The sequence below is a fragment of the Pristis pectinata genome, chromosome 2 (genome assembly GCF_009764475.1).
Source record: "Pristis pectinata isolate sPriPec2 chromosome 2, sPriPec2.1.pri, whole genome shotgun sequence".
Taxonomy (NCBI): Eukaryota; Metazoa; Chordata; class Chondrichthyes; order Rhinopristiformes; family Pristidae; genus Pristis; species Pristis pectinata.
The window spans coordinates 18862690-18875977 of NC_067406.1; the positions used below are offsets into that span (position 1 = coordinate 18862690).

The 13288-nt window shown below is 42.0% G+C and overlaps 1 protein-coding gene across 1 annotated transcript; it reads left to right on the forward strand.

Annotated features, from left to right (window-relative positions):
• Nucleotides 1-837: 837 nt before the first annotated feature.
• On the forward strand, nt 838-12788 carry cd8a (CD8a molecule). The gene is made up of 7 exons (XM_052009458.1): nt 838-904; nt 1705-2022; nt 2222-2329; nt 4633-4743; nt 4847-4886; nt 8565-8613; nt 11655-12788. Exons 1-6 carry the CDS (start codon nt 865-867, stop codon nt 8608-8610), a joined length of 663 nt encoding a protein of 220 aa, XP_051865418.1. The 5' UTR covers nt 838-864; the 3' UTR covers nt 8611-8613; nt 11655-12788.
• The last annotated feature ends 500 nt before the right edge of the window (nt 12789-13288 follow it).

Here is a 13288-nt window from a genome sequence, read left to right on the forward strand (position 1 = left end):
CCTCAGATCCCCTCTAACCTTACTGGTCACTTTAAACTATGCCTTCTGTTGTGTGTGTGTGTGTGTGTGTGTGTGTGTGTGTGTCTACTACCGGGAGAAGTTTCTCACTATCCATCTTCTCTTTGCCTCTCATAATTTGCACCCCTCTATCAGGACCCCTATCAGCTTTCTCCGCTCAGAGGAAGACAAACCCAGTCTGCCCAGCTTCACCTCATAATTAAAACATTCTTTCTCAGATAACATCCCCGTAGATCTCCACAGCACCCTCTCCACTGCAATTACATCCTTCCTAAAGTGTGTGACCGGAAGTGCTCACGGTACTCATGCCGTGGCCTACCCAATGGTTTCTGCTAATGAAGACCAACATCCTGTATGCGTTGTTCACCACCTTACCTGCCTGCGCTGCCATCTCTACAGACCTGTTGACTTGTACGCCGAGGTCCCTCTGGACTTCAATACTCCCTAGGGCGCTAGCATTCAGGGTGTACAGTATGCCCCACTGCATCATCTGGCACTTGTCAGGATTAGTTTCCATATGCCATTGCTCCGCCCAGTTTGTTCTACTGTGACAGTGTAATAAAGGTATTGATATTTTATCTGTAGTGTTAAAATTACAGTTAACCAACCTATAAAGCGATTGTTTCGATGTAGAGTTGTTGAGCTTCCTGCAGGTGGTAGACTCAAGAACTCGTTTGGAATGCATGTTCAGGGGAGGGTGGGTGCAGTGCTCGCAAACACCGAGACGCCCACTGAAGCAGTGACCTCACGTCCTGAGGTGGTGCAGTCACGGTTGCAGAGAGGGGTCCTTTTTTTCCGCCTTCACAACGGAGCCTGTTGCACTGTGTTCGCCTCCACTGTGGCGCGATGAAAATTATCGGATTTCTTCTCGCGATCCATTTGACAAGTAAGTGATAATCCTGAATTATAAGCAGAACACTCGGCCCGTCGGGCAGCATCTGTGGAGAGAGAAAAAACAGAGTTAACGTTTCAGGTCGAAGACCTTAGAACTAAGCGTCTTCGACCTAAAACTTTAACCCTGACGGTATTTATTTCTCTCCACAGGTGCTACCTGGCCGCTGACCCTTTCCAGCACGTTGCTTTTATTTCACATTTCCAACATCTGCAGTTTTTTTTAAATTTACATGATAATCTTGACTGCTCTGTATTCTCTGAACCCATTTGCAAATATTCTAAAGTGGGCAGTGAAGGATGGGTTAATATTAGGAAACCAACATTAATCCATATGGCAAGTATACATTGTAAACTCAGCCTGTAGGTAGAAACGGACTTCGGATCGAATGTTAAGTTTAATGCAGTTAGAGTCTTCAATGAGATATTTCGGAGTGATTCTTCTGCAGCTCGCTCAGACGTAGTTAGAATGCTCAGAAGCATTTTATTACATACAAACGAAACGAGAGGGCTGTGGGCAAAGAATGGGGCACTGGGCGCATTGGATAACCTTTCAAAGAGTCGAATAAGGTTCCTTAAATGGATCGACCGCTCATCCTTCCGCGCTGTTGATACTTTAATGCTTCTCCCAACGACATGCCCCTCCCTTCAAACTTTATGGATATTGGTATTAACGCGCGCGTTTAGAGGCTTTTGGATTCTCTCGGTTCTTTAGCATTACAGAGGAGGGTCCGTAGCTTTCATCCATAAACGCCATGCGGAGTTTTTATGTTAACCTCCCGTTGTGTTGCACAGGTACCACTCAATACTCTCCGTCAGTGAAAATGGTGAAGGAAGGCGAAGAGACTGTCATAGACTGCTCACTGACAGCAAGAGAGGGGGTATATTGGTTTTTCCAGCCCGAAAATTCGAAGCTAGAATTCCTGCTGTATTTTTCTGCCGTTGACAAAATACACCCTAGAACTGACCCCAGATATGACTGCAGAAGATCCTTCAGCAAGGTTTCTCTGATCGTCAAAAATTTCACAAAGAAAGACTGTGGAAAGTATTACTGCGTTACGCTGAAGAACCTGGCTATGGAATTCGGTAACATGGTCGCTCGGTGTCTGGAAGGTCGGTGTTGGCTGAGAAACAGTAACATTAATTTTAATAAAACTACGCTAGTTTTAGTTCGTTAAATATTAAAAACAGGCATTCGTTAAACATTTTGTGTGAGCTTCTAAGTTTTATTATTTAACTAGCCCCATGTTTAGCTTTTATTTTATTTAACTGTTTATCATTTTAATAAATTTCCTTATTATAATAAATGCAGAGGTTAAAACCACTCCAAAGGCAACGACGGCCCTTACTACTTCGTCAAAAGCAACAACAGCCGCACCAACAAGCGAAGAAAAGCCTCCTTGCACTCCGACCAAGTCAGGTACAAAGCTAAATGATTTACATTGAACTCTCCCGTCGTATAAAACATTAGGTTCTCTCCGGGGAACAGGTTCGAGCTGAGATACCATAATTCAGATATCATGGGATTTCCGATTGCTACCAGTCGGACAAGATAAATGTGTTTCCATGAAGGTTGGCGTGCGGATTAGAACTGCGGCATCAGAACGCAACGTCCAACGCTATGAGCGCCAATGTGGCAGATGAGTTTCCAGAGGGATCCAGAGTTAATCCCATTGTCGCACTTTACCGCGACCTTGTGGCTGTTTCCGCTTCACGGTTTAATTTACAGTCAAAATTACCACGAAATGACCACTGTCTAATTTTTCACCACGTTCTGGAAAAACCCCAACCCTTAAACTGAAGGTCTCGGGCGCTTTCATCCAGTCCTTCCCTCGTCACGTTGTCAAAATATTTTTAATTAAGGCCCTTTACCGCCCCCGCCTCCCCCCCAACCCGCTGTTCTCGCTTCAATGCCTCAATTATTTGTCGCTCTTCTAGTTTTCCACGTCTGTCTACCCTGCAGCTGTTGTGGTCTCGGAAGAAAGCTCCACAAACCACTTCACCACGTTGCCATCCGAGAGACCAGGCCCTCTCCGCGCTGCCTGTTCAGTAACTGGAAGGCTGTGAGCGGAGGGGTTCTTCTCGGGTTTCCTTCAATGGTTTTCTTTGCAAGGAAATTTGAGAAGTCGTCCCACCAAAAAAGCTCTGGAAATGAGTTGTCGCCTCTGCGTATTGTGGATTTCAGTTATTCGGCATCGTTCAGATCTGATGTGTTGACATTAGTTTATTGTCATATACACCAGGGTGTAATGCAATTCCTTGCTCGCCTGAAGCTGACAGAGTAAACAGTGTACATGGTAATCATAAACACAGCAATGAGTAGAGCGACGGGCGCTAAACAACAGAATGGGGCAAAGGCTGTAGTGCAATCAATTTGGTTGAAAGCCGGTATGTAGAGGCGATTTGAAGCAAAGGGTTAGATGAATTCTACAATGTGACAATTCCCGTTCAGACCTGCTCCGACGCCCTATACAGTGATGGAAATCGGCAATTTTTCAGATCACTCTTTGTCCCGAACATTTGGTGTTCATAGTACTTAATTCTTATGCTTAATCGTCCAATTCGCTAAAAGTAGCGTCGAGTGCAATTTGAACCCTGAAGTTCCACTGGAAGGCTGGCCCGCACTTTCACTTGCTGGATTTAACTTTCAACTGAGTGAGGCATCTCACCTCTTAAGTAAAGCGGCTTGCTGGAGTATATCCAGCCCTCTTGGCCGCCTGTTCCTCGGAAATTTCCCTGGTATCAATCGGTCGAAGCTTTCCAAAATTGTGGCTGGGGTTCTGATGTGGCGGCGGCTCCCCCGGCGCGGGAACGAGGTGCCGGATTACTGAGAGGTGCATGTAGACATCCCTATGGAAATAGAGGAGATTTTGGGATCGCATTCGCCAGGGTTGTGGCGCGCACACTAATTGGGACTCTGCGGATTTCCCAACCCATCTTGCTTGACGCAATCGCTCATTTGGAAGGTAGAAGTGAGCGGTTTAAAATATATATAGTTAGGTTATTGGGGGAAGACGTTAAAGTCTGAATGGCGCGGTGGGAGATAATACAAAGGTTTTCCCGTCAATAGCGGAAATATATGAGATTCTGCTGATGCAGGAATCTGGAGCAACACGCACAAAATGCTGGAGGAACTCAGCAGTTCTAGACAGCATCTATGGAGGGAAATAAACAGTGGATGTTTCGGGTTGAGACCCTTCATCAGCACTTTGTGTGTGTTGTTCCCGTCAGTAGTTTCTGCTTTCTCAAAACTCAGCAGTTCTAGACAGCATCTATGGAGGGAAATAAACAGTGGATGTTTCGGGTTGAGACCCTTCATCAGCACTTTGTGTGTGTTGTTCCCGTCAGTAGTTTCTGCTTTCTCAAGGCAACAGTGAAAAACTTGGGAACATACTCTGTTTATTTTCTGATCTGACTTCCTATAATTACACAATGCCAGTTTCGGTGAAAAGGAAGTAAGATATTTATGTAAACAGCTTGTGTTTGCATGAAGACTCACATTCGCTTGTGAATTTGTAAATTTACTCTTTTCCTGCCTGTATCAGGCATTTCGTTATAATTTTGCGTATTGAATATTAAGACTCTCAAATGTGAAACTTCATCTTATCGCTCAACATAAATTAATTGAATTGTCCAAACAGTCAAATTTTGGACCCATTTGATTTGTGTTAATACATTTAACTCTATTTTTCATAAAACTCTGCTTTTTCCCCCTAATATTAGCGATGAACGAAGATAAAATATCCTGCCACTTGTTCGTCTGGGCTCCACTGACGGGCGCCGCCTCTCTGCTGTTCCTCGCACTGATCTTCGTCTCCGTTCTTTACTGCAAAAGTACGAGGTTCACACTCGATTTCTTTTTTTTTCGAAACTTACATTCCATAAATTAAATCAGCGTGGCAGAAACGCACATAGATTAAATCCTTGTGTTTTCCAGGGCCCCGCCGGAGACGCTGTCAGCATCAATTCAGAAAGAGGTTAGTTTTAATTCAGCTACTTGATCTGCCGAGTTCCTCCAGCAGATCGTTTGTTGGTCCAATTTTAATTCTCGTTTGGTCAGAAACTGCGTTCGGGTTTGCGTTACTTAACGCAGCACCTTGTGACATCTGAATGTCACTTCTGGCACTTGAATCAATTTGAAGTGACTTTGAAGTATATACGACATGAATAAGGCATGGGTCACTTTAGCTGGGGAGACGTATGTATTTTAATTGATGACTGAGGTGAAAGGCGGACGTTGATGATGCCGACATTGCCCAGGGTAAAGCGGTCAAGTGAAGGAGGGCAGATTAATCATAGGATGTAGATTGTAGAGGAAGGCCATTTGGAGTTGAGCCCAGCTTTTTCAAAGGGGAAGTTGAAATCCTTCCACTATTTATCTAAGACCTTTCTGAAATCTCCCACTGAATTTGTGGACACCTCATTCTGCTAGCCACGCAAAGCGTTAAAAAGAGGTTTCTCAGTCTACCTCTGGTCTGATTGGTAATCATTATAAATTTATGCCACTGATTATCTAGTCTAGGGGATTACATTACTGCAACCCTTCATTCTAATAAACTATTCTGTATCCTTTCCAAGCCCCCGTTTCCTTTCTAACCTTTAGTACCCAGAATGCACACTCTACTCCTGTGGGGGCCAAGACAGTTTGTTATTTACATTTGGCATACCTTCCTGGCTTTTGTAGGATTTGCCGCAATATAAAAGCCAAGATCCTGTATGCTTTACTAACTGTCCTGCTTCCATATCTGCCATGCCATCTTTGGAAATGTGTACCCACACACACCCTGGTCTCTTTCCTTTGGCTCCTTTAAAATGATACCATCGAGCATGCAATGTCCTGCCCAGTCCTCCTTCTCAAAATGTACCAGCTAACATCTTCCCACTTCATCCGACGAATCACTCCGTCAAACCCTTTCCACTGGAAGTTTATTACTAACCTTATGATTATTCTTCCAAGTTTTCTGTCAACTGAACCTTTTGAAATGGTGCCCTGTACCTCTAAGTCAAAGTCATTAGCAAAGAAATGTGTTACTAGCCCTGAACTTTGGGGAACACAATCATGTAACTCGAACTTGTCTGAGAAACCACTGTGCATTATCTTTCTGTTCGCCGATTGCTTCCATCCTGCTGCTGTCTCCTTTTCATTCCTTTGGGCTTCATTTTTGTAATAAGCCCAACATGTAGGACACTGCTGTTCATCCTCACAACCATTGGCTGAACCACTGAGTCATAGAGTCATACAGCACGGAAACAGGCCCTTCAGCCCAATTCATCCATGCCGACCAAGGTGCCCACCTAAGCTCGTCCCAGTGGAGAGGTCAGGGAATGTTTCTTCAGCATCGCTGATCTAAATCCTGGAACACCCTCAGTGACAACACCATGGGATTCCTAAACATGGAAGTGATTCAAGAAGGTACTCACTGATACCTTCTCAAGGGCCTTTGGGAATGAACAATAATTATTGGCCTTGATAGCAATGCCCATATCCAGTAAACGAATATATAAAAAACAGTAATCTTCAAACGTGGAACTGCAAGCCACCAAGTGAAGGTCATAGATATTAGAACATTGAATATATCAAAAAGGAAATGGAAAAGCATTTTTTTGGGTCAGAGCTCAGAATATTGTACAAAACATTCTGTTTTGGAAGTATATTGGAAGCTAACGTGAAGGATCACTGTTCCATTTATGAACAAAGGATTAATCATTTTTTTAATATTATAGAGATGAAGTGATTTAAAAATGAAAAATCACTCTCATTGTTTGCTAAATTGGTTTACAGACTCAGAATTAACAAGGTTATTGAGATTGAAAGGAAAGCTGAATATTTTGATATTTTTTGAAAGAAGCCCCCAAGTCTTTGGTTGGCCTTCCCTGGGAAAAAGACTGTGTGTATTCACCTTATCTATTTCCCTCATGATACACCTCTATCAGGTCACCCCTCAGTCTCCTATGCCCTAAGGAATAAATTCCTGAAAAAGTTGTCATGCAGTAAATTATTACAATGAGAAATGCCTTGCCCGTGCTAGCTGCCAAGAAGGGTTAAAGCATCACTTAACTGATATGTATCATGAAAGGAAAAACATAAAATTTTATAGAGAAAGAGCATGAATGGAACACGAGAGAAGCTTGATCCAACTGATGAGCATCTACATAAAGTTTTCTACTTCTAGTTTCTTTTTAAGGACATACCTTTGGACAGGACAAGAAAAACATTTGGTTCATCAAGAACACTCCTTCCACAAACCACAGCCAAATCAACATTGTGAATCTACTCCCATTTATTCTTTGGAGTAAACATTCTGCAGACTTCTGCTTAATTCCAAAGACAATCAAATAAAATTTCACAATTTTAATCTATTTTCATAATTCCACATTTCAATCCCAGCCAAGTGTTTTCCACATAAAACACTGCATCCTCTTTACACAACACATGCCTATGAGTGCATTATGAAGGTAAATGAATTATTTCAATCTACATTTAATTGCATTACTGTCAATCTCATTTGCAAGCATATATTTATTCAGCTTTTTCCTTGTGCTCTAAAAAAGTTGTTGATGATGAATATCAGCTTTATTACTGAAGTCAGTCTAGGGTGTTTTGTGGTTCTGTATGCGATATAAAATGTTTCTGAGATCAAAAGCAGAGAATGTGCATATTGCAGATGATGGTTGAACCATAGTTATACAGTATGGAAACAGGCCCTTCAGCCCAACTCACCCATGCTGACCAAGGTGCCCAACTAAGCTAGTCCCATTTGGCCCGTATCCCTCTAAACTTTTCCTATTCAAATACTTATCTAAATGTCCTTTAAACGTTGTTACTGTACCTGCTTCAACTACCTTCTCTGGCAGCTTGTTCCATACACACACCACCCTCTGCATGTAGAATTTGCCCCTCAGGTCCCTTTTAAATCTTTTGCCTCTCACCTTAAACCGATGCCCCCTAGTTTTTGGTTGCCCTTCCATGGGAAAAAGACTGTGTGCCCCTCATGATGTTATACCCCTCTATAAGGTCACCCCTAAGTCTCCTATGCCCCAAGGAATAAAATCCTAGCCTGAGCATAGAGATGTCAGAATGGATAATATTTTAATAAAGTGAATAAATTGTAAGATTAATATAGGTTCACATGTAAATGTAATCATTGGACATTGTCTACTATAATGCCCTGTGTAAACTTAACTTTTACTTATTATTGCACCATTATTTAATAATTTAATATATAATAACCAAAGAACATACAGCTTCGTGGTAAGTATTTTTGGGATGATATGAGTTTTAAGTATATTTTCCATTATGTCTCATCAAAGAATATTTGTTTAACTAAGATCCATGTTCTATATTCTAAATATTCAGTAAATATTTAATAATGCTTGGTGTAAAGCAAGCAATGTTAAAGTATTACGATATTCAATAAATATATGATCCAGTTTTCAAATATTGGTTACTGAAATGTGATTTATGGTTTTGAAAACCTCCCACTTTATCCTACATTGTTTTGCAGGATTAAGATTATTTCTGAGTATCACCATTCATTTGCATTTGATTATTCTTGCAGTCATTGCATGTCACTTGCAAAATTATAGTACATTTAAGGAAGAAAGAATTGCTACACCTTACATTAACATTTTTCTGAATTCATTTATTTATCTAGACCAATACCTGAAGATGTTAGAAGACCACTAAATAACTACCATTAACAAGTAAGTACAGGACTTCAATGAAAGAACGAACCATCTCAATTAGCATAGTTCAAGTTGTTATTTCTGTTGCATGGACTAGCTATGAGTACAACAATGTAAAGGTCTGGTGTTACTTAGTAGTCATACAGAGCAAAATGAATCAAGAATAACTTTGATTTGTATAGTGCTCTCAAAGTTATAAACCATCCCAAGGTTCATTGCAAAAATATAGACTTTGAGGAGGCTTTTAAAGGTTCAAGCAACGCAAAGAAATGATGGGCTACCAAGTGAATAATGTGTGGCAAGGAGAATGCTAAAGTCAAAGATGTAAACTAGACTTTGGGCTGGAAGACACCGTAGAAGTTCTGTTGAAGATTTGTAAATGAGAACAAGAAGAACAAATTAATTGCATTGTGACATAGGGACTCAGTAGAAGTCAGCAAGGACCGAGATGATGCATGAGTGAAACTCTGTCTGGAACAAGTTGTGACTGGCAGTGCATAGACCAAATTGGAGTTCAGCATAGAAAGGTCAAAACAGTGTGAACACTTTGTTTCTGCAGTTTACTCATGAAATTATGGAAGTATTTCTAAAGACATCATGATAGAATCCATAGGATGTGCATGGAAATGGTAAAGTCACAATGGTAGGCATATGTTCTCTTGGTGGTGGATGAGATTTGGGGTTTGAAGCTCACCTAAACTTCAGGCAGAAAAATAAGGTTACTCAACATTTGATATATACCTGACCTGACCTGACCTGACCTAAGTAAGTAGTCAGGTATGACAATAAAGTAAGGAGAAGCTCAGTTTCCCCAACTTAACCCATCCCACTACTCTAAGGATCGCCACTTATCTCTCACCACCTGCTTCTTCTCTAACCAACTTTGACTTCAGTTTATCTGTTCTTTCCCCTCTGACCTTCTCAAATGGATTCCAGTTTGGATATTTGTGGAAAAGCCTTTTGAATGTCCACTTTGACCACATCCATCACGTCTGTCAGCTCACAAAGAACTCTATCAGGACTTGCAATTACAGTCTTCCTTTCTGAGATATGCATTGTCTGTTTGAAATCATGTACTCTTCATCCTTATTTTTAATAGTTGATCATCTTTAATTAAATAATAGAATATTTTCCCAAACATATGATGTTAAAATAACCTGGTTGTGATCACTGATGCTTTTTTGATGCAATAATTGGCCTCAGTACCTTGACAGGAAGGTAGCAAAGTAGTTGCTTCAGATGACTGTCTTGCATTTCTCATATTTTCTAACATAGGAGGTCTTTGCCCACTCTCAGAGCAATTCTTTCAATCCCATTCCCCACATTTCCCTGTCACCTAATTTTTCTTCAACTCTCCCTGATTCTTCTGAATTCCCGGGAATTTACAATAGACAGTTAAATTACCAACCAGCCACCTTTGGGGTGTGAGAGGAAATTGGAACATCCTGGGGAACCCCATGTGGTCACCGGGAGAAGGAGCAAACTCGGCACAGAGAGCACCAGAAGTCAGGGTCAAATCCCGGCTGCTGGAGTTGTGAGACAGCTGCACTACCTTCCGCACCACTGTTCCACCCATCAGCTGATCTCTGTTAGAAGGAGCAAGTTAATGTCAGAAGAGGGCTGTGATTCTTTCCATAGCCTAACTCTCTGGGTTCACACAAGATAATGGCTCCGAGAGATTATAGTTCCTTTAATCTGTGGAATTATAAAACAGCAGAAATCAGTAATATATAAAAAAAATCTGTAGATGCTGGAAACGTGAAATGAAAACACAAAATGCTGGAAACACTCACCTGGTCAAACAGCATTTGTGGAGAGAGAGAGAGAGAGTAAAGTTTTCATGTCCAAGACCCACAGGTGCTGCCTGAAATGCTGATTGTTTCCAGCATTTTCTGCTTTTAGTCCAGTCGATGTTAATACTTTCAAGGGGCGAGTGGGGGAGGGGAGTGAATCCCACGGAAAATACTGGTTCTATAGATTGCAAACTTTTAACTATCAACATTAATTATCATATTATCATAACCCTAAGACTGAAGGGCTGGTAACCATCCAAAAACTGACACTACGGGTCAACGTTAACCGAACTTTTACATAATGGCACAAAGAGCCTACCATGATTAAAGATAAGATAAGAAAGATATCTTTATTAGTCACATGTACATCGAAACACACAGTGAAATACATCTTTGCGTAGTGTTCTGGGGGCAGTCAGCGAAGGCGCCAACGAATCCTATGAAACTGATCCCATGTGCCTGCACATGGTCCATCTCCTCCATTCCCTACTTGTTCATCGGCAAACTAATTGATGCAGAAAGGCTCCGTACACCTAACTGATTGTACTCCCCGTGGAGATCAATGGTACTTCACAATATTTAATGTTTAATATTTCTGGTAGCATTCTTCTCGGACTTGGTTAATTTACCTGATGGTTTTAAAAGTGAACTGAAACTGTACAGTTGATGATACCGTACCGTTCGGTTCACTTTTGTTGGGGCATTTTTAGTGTTTCGTTCTTGGCTTGGCAGCTGTGGTTACGAATATACACGTTAGCAGCACAGTTAACGACTGTGTAAACTGGAGCTGAAGGTCACCCTTCCAGTTTGCAAATCTGAATTAGTCCCACGAATGCATGTTCGTTCCAACAGTGTGCTGTCATTATTGATGGCTCTTACAAACAGGGCAAACTTGAATAATTCAGCTCTTTCTGAAAATAACATTTTGGAATATAGTAATATGAGTAATTTGAGTTGAGAAGCTTAGCGGGGATAGATGACTTTGGACCTAGGATTCCTAAACCCCTCTGTACAGGATTGTTCCTCGTATCATGCCCGAGTTTACATTGAACTAACTAGCGGATACTGATTACCAAGATGATTCAACCTCTGATGTGTTTTGCTTCGTGTGTGATCAGAATGCTACTATTATCCAAGAAAATGGTTCTCAGCTAAAGGGACTTGACTTTAGTGTGGCTCGGTCAAGGTTTCTGGTTAACTTTACAAATTCAAGGTTTCTGGTTGACGGTACAAATTTACCAAAAATAATTATCTTGCCCGTTGAAGGTTGATCCCTGAAAATATGTGCAGCCCAAGATGGAATCATAAGAATTCACCTCTCCACCTTAGAAAAATAAACGGGACTGCGTTGGAATGAGAGTGCAACCGACGGAGATCTCCTCGGCCGGACTTCGCGAGTGCATACTGTCTATTGATTACCCTTTCCATTCTTTTTAAGATGCCTTAGCTAACGAACACTAACGCTTGTTCCATGAATATGGACTAATGACCAGTACTATTGGTTTTCCCTCAGAAGTGTTTAAGAACGAATTCATTTATAGAATGTGAATCTGCGGGTCTTTTTTAAATCGTTTTTTTTTTACAATTATTCGGGATTCCTGGCCAAAATCCAAATCCTCACCTCACCTATTGGTGTTGAACAAGGCCGAGCCCCTAGCGTTGTACATCTCCCAGACAGGTGGGGCCAGCCGTTTCACAATCGACAGACCACATTTTCAACGTGAGGTGAGTCCGACCTTGGGTTCCTCAACTATCACAAGCCTAATAAAAATTGCAGTCGACGACACAGTTGTACTAACACGTGGCCGAAATAATTACCCTGCGAGTTTTGCACTTTAGAGGGTGGGGTCTGTGATTTGGCTTCAGGGAGGGAAGGGCTGAGCAGAGAGATCTGGAACCTCAGGATAGTTCGTGTTCGTTATCATTTCCTCTCTGGTCCTGGAGTTGCCTCGTCTCCCAGACAGTGAAGAAGCCAGTCCCGGGGAGGGTGATGGGGTTGGGACTTCAGAACGTGTGTGTTTCTGTAAACGGGTCTCTCATTCCAGTCATCTCGTTCACACCTTTATAATTGGATTTAATCAGTTTTGCGGGAGGAGTGCGGACGCACTCAGGACGCTTGGACCAAACATGATCCAAAGCAATTCATATCGAGAGATACGACGTGATTGCGTCCCTGTATTATTTTTGTGTGATTATTCCAATGAAACATAATGCCACATTTTTTAGAAACCCCGCTCTTTGCCAGGGCTTGCGCATTGTTTAGTAATCGTTCACGTGTAACCTGAGAAATCCTATTACTTCGCCGCATCCCAAGCTGTTCGTTCTTGGTGCTTGCCGATTCTTGACTTCTGGCTAATTTGAAACGAGTCGGATGTAGCTGTTGAGACAATAAACCCTTCAGTAAACCGCACCCTGTGTCGCCATGGTTTTTCGGCGCCTGCCAACCACACCAGGTGACTGGCTGGCTGCACTCTGCAACAGTTCTCGACAGCACTGCAAACCTTCCCTTTGTTGTTTCTTTTTGTAAGTCAACTGAGTATACAAACCAGCAAGAATCGAAAACAACCGTCTCCACTGCAGTTTACAGTAAACATGTGGGACAGAAGGAAGCTTTAATTCACCGATTTGAAATAAGCAAGGTCCAGATGCACATCCAAAGGCAGCCAGAAACCAATCCTCTCCCTTATCTCTGTTCCCTAAACCATCAGCAGAGTGAGAGAAGCTCCAGACGTCGTCACGGCCTTGACCCACATTCGGACCAAAGAACTGAGTTCCAGAGAGAGGTGACAGTAACTGCCCTTGACATCAAAGTAGCGTTTGACCAACTGTGGCACCAAGGAACTCCATTTATTCAAAAATGGGGAGAAACTTAGAGGAGAACTTCAGACCATCAGGCGTTG